This window comes from Salvelinus alpinus, chromosome 12 (assembly GCF_045679555.1).
Source record: "Salvelinus alpinus chromosome 12, SLU_Salpinus.1, whole genome shotgun sequence".
Lineage (NCBI taxonomy): Eukaryota > Metazoa > Chordata > Actinopteri > Salmoniformes > Salmonidae > Salvelinus > Salvelinus alpinus.
In genome coordinates this window covers 55,296,242-55,313,508 of record NC_092097.1, presented here as the reverse complement: position 1 = coordinate 55,313,508, position 17,267 = coordinate 55,296,242, and the positions used below count along the sequence as shown (strand labels likewise).

General features: G+C 42.4%; 1 protein-coding gene across 5 annotated transcripts; it reads right to left on the bottom strand.

Annotated features, from left to right (window-relative positions):
- Window positions 1-7,707: 7,707 nt before the first annotated feature.
- On the bottom strand, window positions 7,708-10,863 carry LOC139536380 (L-rhamnose-binding lectin CSL3-like). Of its 5 annotated transcripts, none has more exons than XM_071336874.1 (9): window positions 10,752-10,863; window positions 10,402-10,437; window positions 10,280-10,324; window positions 9,990-10,125; window positions 9,769-9,887; window positions 8,396-8,440; window positions 8,150-8,285; window positions 7,961-8,073; window positions 7,708-7,894 (listed from the first exon to the last, which is right to left on the bottom strand). In XM_071336874.1, the coding sequence occupies exons 1-8, from the start codon at window positions 10,780-10,782 to the stop codon at window positions 7,968-7,970; spliced, it is 654 nt and encodes a 217-aa protein (XP_071192975.1). In that variant the 5' UTR covers window positions 10,783-10,863; the 3' UTR covers window positions 7,708-7,894; window positions 7,961-7,967. The 5 variants fall into 5 exon arrangements, with proteins under 5 accessions (XP_071192975.1, XP_071192973.1, XP_071192977.1 ...); XM_071336872.1 differs by having other exon boundaries at window positions 7,966-8,073; XM_071336876.1 differs by lacking the exon at window positions 10,402-10,437 and having other exon boundaries at window positions 7,966-8,073; window positions 10,752-10,847.
- Window positions 10,864-17,267: the final 6,404 nt, after the last annotated feature.

Below are 17,267 nucleotides of genomic sequence, written 5' to 3'. Positions count from 1 at the left end.
ATTAAAGTGAACCGTGTTGAATGACTATGTACATATGGCAGCAGTCTCTACGGTACAGGGTATAGTACCAGGTGGTATCAGCCCAGTACCCTGCTTTTAACAGTGACTAAGTTTGGGCAGGGTACTGGGCGGAGGCCGGCTAGAGTTTACTATTTCAACGTCCGATGGCCTGGAGTAAGAAACTTCTATCTCCAGTTTCTCAGTCTCTTAGGGTTAGCTTTGATGCACCTGTACTATCATCTCCTTCTAGATGGTAGCGGGGAGACAAGGCCATGGCTCAGGTGGCTGAGGTCCTTGATGATCTTCATGGCCTATCTGTGACACCAAGTGCTGGAGATGTCTTGGAGGGCAGGCAGTGTGCCCCCGGTGATGCGTTGGGCTGACCGCACCACCATCTGGAGAGCCCTGTGGTTGCAAATTCCGGACCAGGCGTTGATACAGCCCTACATGATCGTCTCAATGGTGCACATGTAGAATTTCATGAGGGCCTTAGAGGACTAGCCACATTTCTTCAGTCTCCTGAAGTTGAAGAGGCGCTGTTGAGCTTTCACCACACTGACTCTGTGAATGGACTATTTCAGGTTTATAGTTATGTGCACGCCGAGTAACTTGAAGCTCTTCATCCTCTCCAGTGCGGCCCTGTTGACATGGATGGGGACTAGCTCAATCTGCTGTCTACAGTAGTCCACGATCATCTCCTTTGTTTTGTTGACATTGAGGGAGAGGTTATTTTCCTGGCATCATTCCGTCAGGTCCCTCAACTCCTTCCCGTAGGCTGTCTCGTCATTTTTGTTAATCAGGCCTACCACTGTTGTCAGCAAAATTGACGATTGAGTTGTCACGCAATCATGGGTGAACAGGGAGCACAGGAGGACGCTGAGCACACACCCGTGTGGGGCCCCAGTCTTGAGGATCAGCGTTGCAGAGGTGTTGTTGACTAACGCGCTGGAGTGCCTTGCAGTTGTGGACGGAGTAATTGCCATACCAGGCCATGATGCATCCGCTCAGGACGCTTTCGATGGTGCAGTAGTATTATTTAGAGAGGAGGCAGCATGGCAACTTTCTTCAGCCACCTTAGAAGGTAGAGACGCTGTTGTCATGTTGGTCCATGACGAGTCCGCAGTGATGTAGTCGCTGAGAAACTTAAAACTTGTGACTCTCTCTACTGCAGTCCCGTTGATGTGGATCCGGGGTATGTTCCGTCCTCGGCTTCCAAAAGTCAACAATCAAATCCTTTGTTTTGCTAACGTTGAGGGAGAGGTTGTCATGACACCACAATGCCAGTTCACATACCTGCTCCCTACAGACTGACTCGTCATTGTTGGTTATCAGGCCTACAACCGTGGTGTTGTGCAAAGCTACGCAGTCATGGGTGAACAGGGAGTACAGCAGAGGACTGAGGACACACCCCTGGGGGTCACCTGTGTTGATTAAGTGTCTCCTTAACCTCTAATGAGTCACAACCCCGGATCCGGGATCCCCCCATCAAATAAGCTGACTAGCATACCCTAGCCTAAAGCCACAGGGATATCATATAATAAAATGTTCATGAAATCACAAGTCCAAGACACCAAATGAAAGATACACATCTTGTGAATCCAGCCATTATTTCTGATTTTTAAAATGTTTTACAGGGAAGACACAATATGTATTTCTATTAGCTAACCACCATAGCAAAAGACACAACTTTTTTTTCCCACCATTTTTTTCCTGCATAGGTAGCTATCACAACTTCGACCAAATAAAGATATAAATAGTCACTAACCAAGAAACAACTTCATCAGATGACAGTCTGATAACAGATTTATTGTATAGCATATGTTTTGTTAGAAAAATGTGCATATTTCAGGTATAAATCACAGTTCTACATTGCAGCTGCAATCTGAAATAGCGCCGAAGCGGCCAGAATAATTACAAACCAACGTCAAATACCTAAATACTCATCATAAAACATTTCTGAAAAATACACAGCGTACAGCAAATGAAAGACCAACATCTTGTCAATCCAGCCAATATTTCAGATTTTTTAAGTGTTTTACAGCGAAAACACAATATAGCATTATATTAGCTTACCACAATAGCCAGAAACACAAGCCATTTACCAGCAGCAAAGGTTAGCGATCGTAACAAACCAGCAAAAGATATATAATTTTTGACTAACCTTCATAAACTTCATCAGATGACAGTCCTGTAACATCATATTACACAATGCATATAGGGTTTGTTCGAAAATGTGCATATGTAGCGGCACAAATCGTGGTTATACAATGTCAACAGTAGCCAAACTTCAAGCAATCTGTCCGGCGCCATCTTGGAGAGGCACCTAATCTAATCAATAACTAATCGTAAACTTGACTAAAAAATACAGGTTGGACAGCAAATGAAAGATACATTAGTTCTTAATGCAACCGCTGTGTTAGATTTTTTAAATTAACGTTACTACGACATACAGCGTGCGTTACAGCGAGACCGCACCGAAATTAATGCCGGAATTATTGTTTAACATTTTTCAACATAAATACGAATTAACAGCATAAAGACTTCTTACTTTTTGATGAGCTTCCATCAGAATCTTGGGCAAGTTGTCCTTTGTCCATAATAATCGTTGCTCGGCTGTAGAATGTCCTCTTCAACTTTGGAACTAGCAGCAAACATTAGCTATGTGGCGCAGAGGTGTCCAACTGTTCATAACGCAGAACAACTGAAATTCCGAAAATCGCAAATATACTCATATAAACTAATATAACTCGGTTTAAAATAAATACGTTATGATGTTTCTAACACCTATAGCGAATAAAATCAGAGCCGGATATATCTAAGGCCTATAACGTGAGCTTTTCAGAATGCCATTCTGAGGTCTGTCTTGCGTCGTGGCGAGCGATGAAAAGGGTGCACCCCTCGTGCCAAGCCTATTTATACTGCTTCAGATCTGCCTAGCAACACCATTCCAACTCTCAACGCTTGCTGACATCTAGGGGAAATCGCATGCAGTGCTTGTCGACCAATAGAATAATTGCAAATGATTTAACTGATCCAGGAACAGAGTTCGAAATTTCAGATTTTTCAACTCCTGACAGGAAGATTGCTCCAACTCGAGTTCTGTTTTACTCACAGATATAATTCAAACGGTTTTAGAAACTAGAGAGTGTTTTCTATCCAATAGTAATAATAATATGCATATTGTACGAGCAAGAATTGAGTACGAGGCAGTTTAATTTGGGAACGAATTTTTACAAAGTCGAAATGGCGCCCCCATATTGACAAGAAGTTTTTAAGAACTAAGCTATCTTTAATTTGCTGTCCAACTTGTATTTTTTAGTAACGTTTATGATTAGTTATTGATTAGATTAGGTGCCTCTCCAAGATTTCTCCGGACATTGTTATTGCATTTTGCCTACTTTTCACATTGTATAACCACGATTTGTGCCGCTAAATATGCACATTTTCGAACAAACAATATGTGTATTGTGTAATATGATGTTATAGGACTGTCATCTGATGAATTTTGAGAAGGTTAGTGAAAAAAGTAATATCTTTTGCTGGTTTATTCGTTATTGCTACTGTTGGCTTGAATCAATGCTGTTGTGTTTTTGGCTATTGTGGTAAGCTAATATAATGCTATATTGTGTTTTCGCTGTAAAACACTTAAAGAATCGGAAATATTGGCTGGATTCACAAGATGTTTGTCTTTAATTTGCTGTACACCATGTATTTTTCATAAATGTTTTATGATGAGTATTTAAGTATTTTAATTTGGTCTCTGTAATTGTTCTAGCTGCTTCGGTGCTATTTCCGATTGTAGCTGCAATGTAAAACTATGATTTATACCTCAAATATGCACATTTTTCGAACAAAACATTGATTTATTGTATAACTTGTTATAAGACTGTCATCTGATGAAGTTGTTTCTTGGTTAGTTTGGTTGGTTCTTGGTTAGTTAGGTTGGTTTTGTGCAAGCTACCTGTGCTGTGAAAAATGTCTGTGCTTTTTTATATTTGGTGGTGAGCTAACATAAATATACGTGGTGTTTTCGCTGTAAAAATCAGACATGTTGGCTGGATTCACAAGATGTGTATCTTTCATTTGCTATATTGGACTTGTTAATGTGTGAAAGTTAAATATTTCTAAAAAATATCTTTTGAATTTTGCGCCCTGCACTTGGACGGGCTGTTGTCATAAGTGTACTGACACCGGGCTGCAGCCATAACAGGTTAACTTCTTTGGGCTGCAAGCCCGAAGCCGGGCACAATATGACAACAGCCACTTCAAGAGCAGGGCGCGAAATTCAAAAGATATTTTTTTATGTTTTGTTCGAAAATGTGCATATTTAGAGCTGAAATCAGTGGTTATACATTGTGCTAACGTAGCATCTTTTTCCCACAACGTCCGGATATTTTTCTGACACTCACATATTCTGACCAAATAACTATTCATAAACATTACTAAAAAATACATGTTGTATAGGAAATGATAGATACACTAGTTCTTAATGCAATCGCCGTGTTAAAATTCTAAAAATAACTTCATTACGACATGCAGTTTACGTTATGGCGAGAGCGTGCCCAAAATCTGGGCGCAAACTACTAGTTCACATGTTCGACAGATATATGAAATAGCATCATAAAATGGGTCCTACTTTTGAAGATCTTCCATCAGAATGTTGTACAAGGGGTCCTTTGTCCAGAACAATCGTTGTTTGGATTTAGAATGTCCTCTTCTCCAGTCAATTAGCACGGAAAGCTAGCAAAGTGGCGCGAAGCTCTCCTTCCTGAACAAACGCAGACAAAGCCACACGCCTAACGTCCCGAAAAAATTTCAATAATCTAATAAAACTATATTGAAAAAACATACTTTACGATGATATTGTCACTTGTATCAAATAAAATCAAAGCCGGAGATATTAGTCGTCTATAACGACAGCTTTACAGAAGGCAATACCAGGTCCCTTCTCGCGCGTTCCAGAAAACAGGAAATTGGGGTCACGTCATGCCAAGAGCTCTTATTCGACCTCAGATCATGTTATACACTCCATTTCTTCTCTCACTGCCTGTTGACATCTAGTGGAAGGCGTATGAAGTGCATGTATACTAATAAATATCAAGCACATTTATAGGCAGGCCCTAGAACAGAGCATCGATTTCAGATTTTCCACTTCCTGTCAGGAAGTTTGCTGCAAAATGAGTTCTGTTTTACTCAGATATATAATTCAAATGGTTTTAGAAACTAGAGAGTGTTTTCTATCCAATAGTAATAATAATATGCATATTGTACGAGCAAGAATTGAGTACGAGGCCATTTGAAATGGGCACCTTTTTATCCAGGCTACTCAATACTGCCCCTGCAGCCCAAACAGGTTAACACAGGTGTGAGTGCTGACAAGGCTGGGCTGGAGATCACTCTGTCTTGCTTCAAAAGGAGGGTGGTGCTTGGAATCATTGTTCTTCCTCTGTCAATCATGGTAAACTGCAAGGAGACACGTGCCGTCATTATTGCTTTGCACAAAAAGGGCTTCACAGGCAAGGATATTGCCGCCAGTAAGATTGCACCTAAATCAACCATTTATCAGATCAAGAACTTCAAGGAGAGCGGTTCAATTGTTGTGAAGAAGGCTTAATGGTGCCCAAGAAAGTCCAGCAAGCGGCAGGACCATCTCCTAAAGTTGATTCAGCTGCGGGATCGGGGCACCACCAGTACAGAGCTTGCTCAGTAATGGCAGCAGGCAGGTGTGAGTGCATCTGCACACAGTGAGGCGAAGACTTTTGGAGGATGGCCTGGTGTCAAGAAGGGCAGCAAAGAAACCAGTTCTCTTCAGGAAAAACATCAGGGACAGACTGATATTCTGCAAAAAGTACAGGGATTGGACTGCTGAGGACTGGGGTAAAGTCAGTTTCTCTGATGAATCCCCTTTCCGATTGTTTGGGGCATCCGGAAAAAAGCTTGTCCGGAGAAGACAAGGTGAGCGCTACCATCCGTCCTGTGTCATGCCAACAGTAAAGCATCCTGAGACCATTCATGTGTGAAGTTGCTTCTCAGCCAAGGGAGTGGGCTCACTCACAATTTTGCCTAAGAACACAGCCTTGAATAAAGAATGGTACCAACACACCCTCCGAGAGCAACTACTCCCAACCATCCAGGAACAGTTTGGTGACGAACAATGCCTTTTCCAGCATGATGGAGCACCTTGCCATAAGGCAAAAGTGATAACTAAGTGGCTCTGGGAACAAAACATCGATATTTTGGGTCAATGGCCAGGAAACTCCCCAGACCTTAATCCCATTGAGAACTTGTGATCAATCCTTAAGAGGCGGGTGGACAAACAAAAACCCACAAATTCTGACAAACTCCAAGCATTGATCATGCAAGAATGGGCTGCCATCTGTCAGTCAGACCCAGAAGTTAATTGACAGCAGGGTGGATTGCAGAGGTCTTGAAAAAGAAGGGTCAACACTGCAAATATTGACTCTTTGCATCAACTTCATGTAATTGTCAATAAAAGCCTTACACTTATGAAATGTTTGTAATTATAATTCAGTATTCCATAATATCTGACAAAAATATCTAAAGACTCTGAAGCAGCAAACTGTGGAAATTAATATTTGTGTCATTATCAAAACTTTTGGCCACGACTGTACTCCTGACTCGTTTTTCAAATCATAAGAGCAAAAAACATTTAGCTTTATCTGGGACGCTAAACCAGACAAGATACAATGTGCCTATCTATATTAATTCATTTGTTTAGTTTTATTTAAACAAGTTCATTTTCTGAGAACACATTCTCATTTACACCAACAACCTTGGGAATAGTTACTGGGGAGAAGAGGGGGATAAATGAGCCAATTGTATGAATAGGTGGCCATGATGGTATGAAGGACAGATTGGGAATTTAGCCAGGACACTGTGGTTAACACCCCTACTCTTGCTGTCAGTGCCATGGGACCTTTAGTGACCACAGAGAGTCAGGACACTCATTTAACGTCCCATCCAAAAGACGGCACCCTACTGCCCTGGGTCATTGGGATATTTTTTAGACCAGAGGAAAGGGTGCCTCCTACTGGCCCTCCAGCACCACTTGCAGAAGCAGAAGCAGACGTTTTTGATAGTGCGAGATCTGTCGATGTGCCCTTGAGCAGTGCGTTGAACCTGTTGGCTCCTGTGTGTCTCTGGATCAGAGGCTGTTAGATGACTAATGTGATGTAGATGGGCAACTTCCCTGAAAGTATGTTTAAGAGACGAAATAGACTCCAGCTTAATTTACACTTCACGGTAACATTTGGTTCATGATCTGATCCAATGACTTAATGATCAAAGTTTGTAGGTTCTACACATTGTATAACAATGTCTAACCCATCCAGGTCTGCTTTGTGACCAGATTAGCTGGTGAAGCATACAAATTTGGATCATGATGCCTGCTGACATCATAAGTCAATGGTACTACCTGTCAGTGAGTTGAGGCAGGTACAGTTGATATATAAATAGTTTGACCATCCAGATCACGCCGCCAGAGGTGGTCAGGAAAGAGATCACAATGAGTATTAAACTTGTCTACAACTGCCTAAAGGTGGGCACAGATTACAGACATCAAGACAAAGGCACGTTAGACCCAGGTACAAATGAATGCCGAGAAAAGTGTGTAAGAGAGAATACCGGACACATGGTCAGTAATATTGGTATGACATTTAGTAATATACAAGAGGCAACAGGAACGTCTTCCAGCCACATCATTTAATTCAGACCAACAACCACAGTTCAGAAATTGTTTAAGAAATGTTTCAGCACAAAATGCACAGGTTTACAATGGTCATTGAAGTCGATTTGGCGGTTGGAGGAAAACAGCACGACCCGATGAAAATGTCCCAGAAGCCTTGTACATCTTCAGGTTCCCCAGGAAGATATCCTGCAAGACAAACCATCAGTACCAGCATTCTAGTTCCCAGTCATGTGTGCATGAACATATACAAACCTCACATTCAGTAACAGGTGTAAGCCACATCCAAGTACTTATAGGTTCCGACACAGGGGTCGCCGAACACGGAGTTGGATACCTTGACGATACACTGGCGCTCTCCGTCACACCTGTGTGAAACAGGTAGAGCTTAACATCACAGCCAATGAGTGCCTACAGGTATATGCACACTAAAGGTTTCAGTACCTTTTTGCCATTGTGCTGGTGGTGGATGGGCTGAGGCAGTTGGTGTTTTTGAGTTGGTTTTGTGGGCGCCCAATGGAACACACATCGTGTTGACGACGACCATAGTTGGCACGCTGAATATGGATCTCACCCCGATCTGAGGAAGAGAACGAAGAAAAGGATTACCAAATCTGGGTGTTTGTGTGGGCTAGTGACTAACATACGTCACCACATTTATACACTGTATGGTAGTGTTGACCAGCTTACCACATAGTAGTTGAGAATCAGAGCCTTCACATATGATGCTGCTTACTGCAAGGACAACACAGGAGTTACACCACACTGGCCAGACATATATTAGCCTGGTGAAGTGTTAGTGATGGGCACTAATAAGGAATGTTGATTTCAGGTGCATTTTAAGCATGTCAGCATGAACTAAAGTATACAAAGTTAGGTGCCTCATTTTCCACCGTTAACTTGTAGTTTCAATTCCTTGTGAGCAGTTCTCAAAATACTTCCATTTTAAGCAAACTGGCTGGCTACACCTAAACTGGCGAAACAGGTCAACCCACTAAACCAAATCTGTATTTCTATGCAGTTTGTGCTGTGCCATCTGTCAGATTAGCTATAGTCCCTACCAATCTATGGGAGTTGCGCTAGCTAGTTACCGTTCACTGAAACATTCAGTGGTAAACCAGATTAAGCGTGCACAACCATCAAATAAGCTCGAAATACTTCCCTTCCATGTTCTTGCTAGCTAATGGAGCAAGATATGTACATATAACAAGGAACAGCATATGAGACAAGTCAATAAAGTTCCTTCAAAAAGGGTCGTTGCAGATAATCAACTCTGCAGTTTTATGGCTTGGAGGAAGTAGAAGCCGTTCAGGGTCCTGTTGATTCCAGACTTGGTGCACCCGTACCATTTGTTATGGAGGAGCAGAGACCAGTATGACTTGGGTGGCTCGAGTCTGTATGTAGGGCCTTCAGACACACGTGGTGTCGAGATCCTGATGGCAGGGAGCCCAGCCTGAGTGATGTACTGGGCCGTACACACTACCCTCTGTTGCACCTTGCAGTCAGATGCCATACCTAGTGGTGATGCAGGCAGTCAAAAATCTCTCAATGGTGCAGCTGTAGAATTGAGGATCGGAGGGCTGATACCAAATATTTCTAGCCTCCTGGTTGGGAGGGGCTCGGCCCTCCGTTTCCTGTAGTCCACAATCAGTTCCATTGTCGTCTTGGCACCACACTTCCAGGTCCCTGACCTCCCTATAGGCTACGCTAACTAAAGTTGTTGCCGGCTACATTTCTCAATAACCACAGCTTGTTGGCTAGCTAGGGTTAGTTAGCAGGTGAGGGTGGTTTACACGTTGAGAAACCCATGCACGTATGAAACGTTGTGGCCATAAGACGGCATTTAATAAAACATAGCTAGCAATCTAGTACCATAGAGGAACCAACCTATTCTATTCCTTTTCTAGCTATCAGCAGAGTGCACTCTTTTACAAAAGAGTAAAGTGGGTAGGAGTATTAAACAATATCCCAACATGCCACAGTCGTACCGATAGTACGTTGAATCTAATTATGGATATTGGTGCCCACCACTAAGTGTTATTAGCACACATTCAGAGACTGACTTGTTTCTTGCTGTTGGACACAGGAGTATTTGATGTCCAGGTACTTGTAAGTCCCGACACAGGGGTCTCCAAAAACAAAATTGGATGCCGGCACAACACACTCGCTCTTCCCACCGCATCTGTGTGTTTCAAAGACAGGTAGAGGTCATGAGTTCCTTTCTGCCATCTTGCTGGTTAACACTAGTCAAGGAGTTCCTACAGGTAAACACAGGTTCCAGTACCTTTCTGCCATCTTGCTGGTGGTGGATTGGCTGAGGCAGTTGGTGTCGGTGAGTTGGTTATTGGGGCGCCCAATGGAACACACATCGTGTTGACGACGACCATAGTTGGCACGCTTGATTTGAATCTTACCTCCATCTGGGGGAGATGGGGAAGAGACAATGAAAAGGAGAAAGGTGAGGGACAACGGAGAGACAAGCCTGGGTCTCTATGGTGTGGGCTAGTGATGCTAATCTACAGTAGAAACTATCATAGGTGGTCGGTGAGTATACTGTAGGGTTGAGTAGCTTACCACACTGCAGTAAAGCATCAGAGCCTTCACACGTGATGCTGATTGCTGCCAGGACAAATAAACAGGAATTACACACCACTCACATTAGCTTGGTTAAGTAGTATCATTATTACATACAGTACCTCCATCCGTTAGTGTACAGCAAGCTGCAGCCAGCACTGAAACAACATCACACAGATAGTTGAGCAACATCTCACAACATATGCACTTGTACCATGAAGCTAGAATTCAGCATTGGTCTCTATACTAATACATTTCAGTTATACTAAGTGTATTATAGTCAAGTTGAGCATTTGGTCTCTTATTCCAGGCACAAGATGTCACAACATTTGTTAATGATTTTGTTTTGAATACTTTTTTGCCCAATAGGAACTGAATGTCCCTCAAATCATATGACATTCTTCTATTACAAACATTTGATCGTATATATTTAAATTCTAATCTGCATCAGATACAGATTTTGTATACTCACATATGACCGCCATCAGTCTGAACATGCACATGATTCCAGGTACAGGAGTGGTAGTAACAGAGAAAATGCAACTGATGTCAACAAGACCCAATACACCTGGTATTTATGTTATGTGACATGTCTTAATTAACCCAGGTGTATCACTTTGTCTCCAGGTGCACCTCATTGCAATCAGGGGCCGGCGTTTGCTGGTCTATACCTGGCTATTGAGTCAGTCTCATGGAGTTAGATAGAGGACTCTAGATGGATGAAATCCATTTTGGCATGAACACTGCCATTGAGGGCTTCCAACATTTTAAAGTAGCCATCTAGGTGGTGCTTCTTTGTTATGGAAGAATTACATGGGCCACGTTCAGTCAAAAAACCTTCGATCATTGCAGATATAAATTTCATGATTAGAGACAACGTATTTCCTTAATCTACATGTCGGAGAGACATATTTGTTCAAAATAGCATATTGTTATCTGAACCTTCCAAAAGGTTGCATCCTGCTGAACGCACCCCAATATTCAATCCGGGTCATCAGGTGGGATCAGCCAATTAATTATACTCTTGAGCAAACACAGCATAACTGTATGTGCAGTAAATTGCCTTGAATTGCCTAAATTACCTCTTCAATTCTCAGGGCTGCTGGACAGGTGCCTAGCCCGTCAACGTGCGAGCCCTTTGGGTGTTGCACTTATCAGGCTTTACCGCCACGGTCCAGAAAGGCTGGTCCGAGTGATTTTGTTCATTTATATGTACACAGTTGCCACTACTGTGAGGGAGACCGCTGCGCTTGAAGGCAGTTTGGTGACCACAGAACCCCAGTACAGGTACTCTACTGTAAACATTATTAAAGTGAACCGTGTTGAATGACTATGTACATATGGCAGCAGTCTCTACGGTACAGGGTATAGTACCAGGTGGTATCAGCCCAGTACCCTGCTTTTAACAGTGACTAAGTTTGCTCAGGGTACTGGGCGGAGGCCGGCTAGAGGTTACTATTTCAACGTCCGATGGCCTGGAGTAAGAAACTTCTATCTCCAGTTTCTCAGTCTCTTAGGGTTAGCTTTGATGCACCTGTACTATCATCTCCTTCTAGATGGTAGCGGGGAGACAAGGCCATGGCTCGGGTGGCTGAGGTCCTTGATGATCTTCTTGGCCTATCTGTGACACCGAGTGCTGGAGATGTCTTGGAGGGCAGGCAGTGTGCCCCCGGTGATGCGTTGGGCTGTCCGCACCACTATCTGGAGAGCCCTGTGGTTGCAAATTCCGGACCAGGCGTTGATACAGCCCTACATGATCGTCTCAATGGTGCACATGTAGAATTTCATGAGGGCCTTAGAGGACTAGCCACATTTATTCAGCCTCCTGAAGTTGAAGAGGCGCTGTTGAGCTTTCACCACACTGACTCTGTGAATATAAGTCAAATATCCTTGACTTATATCACTCTGAGCTTTTATCCACTTGCTGCTTTCTGGACCCGGTTTTAGCCCTTGCTTTTTTCTCTTCTATTGTTACCTCTATGTCTGATAAACATGCCCCGCTTAAGAATCACAGAGTAAGAAACCGAACCAGTTCTTGGTTCTCTCCTGAATTGTCAGGTCTTTTCCTGCAAAAGAATCGGGCCTGGGCCTTGGTGAGGAAAACAGGTACTCCAGCTGATTGGCTGTTTTTTAGGCAATTGAGAAATAAATGTACTGCAGCTGTCGAAAAGGCAAAATCAAATTACTTCCTTAATGCTATGACAGATTCTGCAGGAGATCCTGCAAAATTCTGGAAAACCGTTAATTCACTGAAACGGGGGAATTCTGCTGTTTCTCTTCCTAAGCAAATTACCTCAGACTTCTGTATTCTAACTGAAAAAAATGATATTTGTGATGCTTTTAATAAGCATTTCATCTCTGCTGGTTTTTTATTTGAAAGGAAAAGTGGACTTTGTGGTACTGGCCAGTTAGTTGATTTTTCGTCTTGCTTTTCAACCGTTACTCTGAAAAATGGTAACCCTGTTTTTAGTTTCCAGAAAATAACTGAAGCAGAGGTTCTAATTGCCCTGTGTGCCATTGATACTAAGAAATCCTTAGGCGCTGACAATTTAGACCCGTACTTACTTAAGTGTGCTGCACCTATTTTTGCTGGTTCAGTAACACACATTTTTAATCTAACATTAAGCACAGGAAATATCCCTAAGGTGTGGAAAGCAGCTTTTGTTCTGCCATTGCATAAGGGAGGTGACGGTAGTGATTTGGATAACTATCGACCCATCTCTAGGCTCCCTTGTCTGGTAAAGATTCTAGAATCTATAGTCAACAAACAGTTACAATCTTTTCTTTCTGCTAACAGTATTCTTAGTACCAATCAATCTGGTTTTAGATCTAAACACAGTACCACATCGGCCACTATGCTTGTTGTAAATGATATCGCAAATGCCTTAGACGATAGAAAGCACTGTGCTGCGTTGTTTGTAGATTTGTCAAAAGCTTTTGACACTGTAGACCATGCTATCCTTTTGAGTAAGCTGTCATCTATAGGACTGGGCACTGATGCCTGCCGATGGTTTTATGACTATCTTAAAGATAGAACTCAAGCCGTCATGGTCGATGGGGTCAAGTCTGACCCCTTACAGTTACTTAAAGGGGTCCCTCAGGGTTCAATAATTGGCCCACTATTGTTCTCACTTTATATAAACAACATTGGTGATGATGTCAGATATTGTAAATTCCATTTATATGCAGATGACACAGTGATGTACTCTATTGCTCCAACAGCGGACCAAGCTTTAATGCAGTTGGAGTCTGATTTTAGGATACTACAGGGGTCTCTTTTACAGCTTAAACTTGTTTTAAACGCTAAGAAAACAAATGTCATGTTTTTTTCTAGGTCTAAACTCTCAGTTAGAAACACGTTTGTAATCACTAGCTTGGATGGTACTCAAATCAATAAGGTCTCTGCATATAAATACTTAGGGGTATGGTTAGATGATAGGCTTTCTTTTAAAAAACATGTTACTGAATTGGGAAAAAAGCTCAAATTCAAGATAGGATTCCTTTACAGAAACAGGGCTTGTCTGTCCTCTGTAAATAGGAAAAAAATTGTGCAGGCTACTTTTATGTCCGTTTTAGATTATGGTGATATTATCTATATGCATGCATCGGCAAACACATTAAAACCACTGGATGCTATTTACCATTGTGCACTCAGGTTTATCACGGGTGATAGTTACAGAACTCATCACTGTATCCTATATCAACATGTGGGTTGGGTCTCTCTATCTGTGAGGCGAGAGCAACATGCTCTCTTGTTTATTTATAAAGCACTTCTTTTAAAACTACCTCCATATATATCATCATTAATTTCCACAAGATGTACTAATTTTAAAACCAGATCACAGATGTGGATTACATTAGAGACTCCTGCGGTCTCCACAGAGTTGGGTAGGACTGCCTTCAGTTCCTTTGCACCTTATTCATGGAACAAACTGCAGATCCAACTTAAGTTAGACACTCTGGTGTCCCTTGCCCATTTTAAAATGCTTATGGAGGATCAATATGATGTTGTCTGTGATTGTTTCTGTTGAATTGTGTATGTTTTGAAATGTTCTTGTCTGTATGTCTAAAACTGTACATGTCAACATGTTTACACAGGGCACAGCCGTAAAAGAGATCCAGGTCTCAGTCTGTTTTCCCTGTTAAAATAAAGATTAAAAAAAAAAAAAAAAAAAAGGACTATTTCAGGTTTATAGTTATGTGCACGCCGAGTAACTTGAAGCTCTTCATCCTCTCCAGTGCGGCCCTGTTGACATGGATGGGGACTAGCTCAATCTGCTGTCTACAGTAGTCCACGATCATCTCCTTTGTTTTGTTGACATTGAGGGAGAGGTTATTTTCCTGGCATCATTCCGTCAGGTCCCTCAACTCCTTCCCGTAGGCTTTCTCGTCATTTTTGTTAATCAGGCCTACCACTGTTGTCAGCAAAATTGACGATTGAGTTGCCACGAAATCATGGGTGAACAGGGAGCACAGGAGGAGGCTGAGCACACACCCGTGTGGAGCCCCAGTCTTGAGGATCAGCGTTGCAGAGGTGTTGTTGACTAACCCGCTGGAGTGCCTTGCAGTTGTGGACGGAGTAATTGCCATACCAGGCCATGATGCATCCGCTCAGGACGCTCTCGATGGTGCAGTAGTAGTATTTAGAGAGGAGGCAGCATGGCAACTTTCTTCAGCCACCTTAGAAGGTAGAGACGCTGTTGTCATGTTGGTCCATGACGAGTCCGCAATGATGTAGTCGCTGAGAAACTTAAAACTTGTGACTCTCTCTACTGCAGTCCCGTTGATGTGGATCCGGGGTATGTTCCCTCCTCGCCTTCCAAAAGTCAACAATCAAATCCTTTGTTTTGCTAACGTTGAGGGAGAGGTTGTCATGACACCACAATGCCAGTTCACATACCTGCTCCCTACAGACTGACTCGTCATTGTTGGTTATCAGGCCTACAACCGTGGTGTTGTGCAAAGCTACGCAGTCATGGGTGAACAGGGAGCACAGGAGGAGGCTGAGCACACACCCCTGGGGGTCACCTGTGTTGATTCAGTGTCTCCTTAAAGCAGGTGGGTACTGCAGCCAAGGACAGGTACAGGTTGAAGATGTCCGAGAAGATGCCCGCCAGCTGATCAGCCCACACTCTGAGCATGTGGCCAATGATTCTATCTTGGCCAACGGCTTTGTGAGTACCTTCTCTTGAGAGTTTTTCTTCACGTCTGCCTCGGAGAGTGAAAGCACCTGGTCATTCAGAGCAGCAAGAGTTCTCCATGATGACTTGGTATTGTCTACCTCGAAGCGGACATAGAATGAGTTAAGCTCGTCTGAGAGGGAGGCTTTGGTGGGCATGGCACAGCAAGATTGCCTTTTGCAGTCTGTGATAGTCTGAAGTCCTTGCCAAGCGATGCAAGTTTGAGGATTGCACCCCAGCTAACAATCACAGACCATCATATTTCAACCCTCCCGGCGCGACACAAAACGCAGAAATAAAGATATAATTCATGCCTTACCTTTGACAAGCTTCTTCTGTTGGCACTCCAATATGTCCCATAAACATCACAAATGGTCCTATTGTTCGATTAATTCCGTTGATATATATCCAAAATGTCCATTTATTTGGCGCGTTTGATCCAGAAAAACACTGGTTCCAACTTGCACAACGTGACTACAAAATATCTCAAAAGGTACCTGTAAGCTTTGTCCAAACATTTCAAACTACTTTTGTAATACAACTTTTGGTATTTTTTAACGTAAATAATCGATAAAATTGAAGATGGGATGATCTGTCGTTCAATACCGGAGGAAAACAATGTGTAGCATGCCTTCTGGTCACGCGCCTCTAACTAACAGTACACTTCACTGGAAACTCATTCTGAACATGGCTACTTCTTCATTTCTCAAAGGAAAAACCTCAACATATTGCTAAAGACTGTTGCCATCCAGTGGAAGCGACAGGAACTACAGGAACCCCCCTTAGAAATCTGGATTCCCAATGAAAACACATTGAAAAGAGAGTGACCTAAAAAAAAAAAAATCTGAATGGTTTGTCCTCTGGGTTTTGTCTGACAAATAAGTTATGTTATTGTCACAGACATGATTCAAACAGTTTTAGAAACTTCAGAGTGTTTTCTATCCAATACTAATACTAATAATAATATGTATATATTAGCATCTGGGACCTAGTAGGAGGCAGTTTACTCTGGGCACACATCCAAATGTGAAAATGCTGCCCCCTATCCTAGAGAAGTTAACTTCTTCTTAATAGGGGGCGCTGTTTTCACTTTGGGAAAAATTCGTGCCTCGTACTCTGTTCTAGATCATACGATATGCATATTATTATTACTATTGGATAGAAAACACTCTGAAGTTTCTAAAACTGTTTGAATTATATCTGTGAGTAAAACAGAACTCATTTGGCAGCAAACTTCCATACAGGAAGTGAAAATTCTGAAAATGGGTCTCTGTGTAAGGCCTTGCCTATTCAATTGCCTTGTATTTATGGATCTGTATGCACTTCATACGCCTTCCACTAGATGTCAACAGGCATCAGAGTGTTGAATGGGGTGTCTAGCTTGATGTGAGACCGAATGAGAGCTTTTGGAGGGACAGGTCCGGTATATTCTTTGTCTTCGAAGGCGCGCTGGGGAGCTCGACATCGTCTTCTGAAAAGCGTTCGGTATACACGGCGAATATCTCCGGCTCTGATTTTATTTGATACATATGATAATAACATCATAAAGTAGGTTTTTTCAACCAGGTTTTATCAGTTTATTCAACTTTTATTGGGACTTTTGGAGTTTTCCGTTCTTTGCGCCAAGAGAGGATGGGAATGTTAGCAACCATGGCTAGCATTGTGGCGCGAATTTGACAGAAGAAATTGACATTCTAAAACCAAACAACGATTTATTCTGGACCAAGGACTCCTTGTACAACATTCTGATGGAAGCCCAGCAAAAGTAAGAAAACATTTATGATGTTATTTCGTATTTCTGTGTAAAA

What these genes read in the sequence shown, in the direction of transcription:
- LOC139536380 (XM_071336874.1), bottom strand. Translation starts at nt 10,782, where the DNA reads ATGTGCATGTTCAGACTGATGGCGGTCATAT. An exon ending in TGTCCAACAGCAAGAAACAA is followed by an intron (nt 8,441 to 9,768) that starts GTCAGTCTCTGA and finishes TTGTCCTTGCAG; the next exon opens with TAAGCAGCATCATATGTGAA. An exon ending in ACCAGCACAATGGCAAAAAG is followed by an intron (nt 8,074 to 8,149) that starts GTACTGAAACCT and finishes TGTTTCACACAG; the next exon opens with GTGTGACGGAGAGCGCCAGT.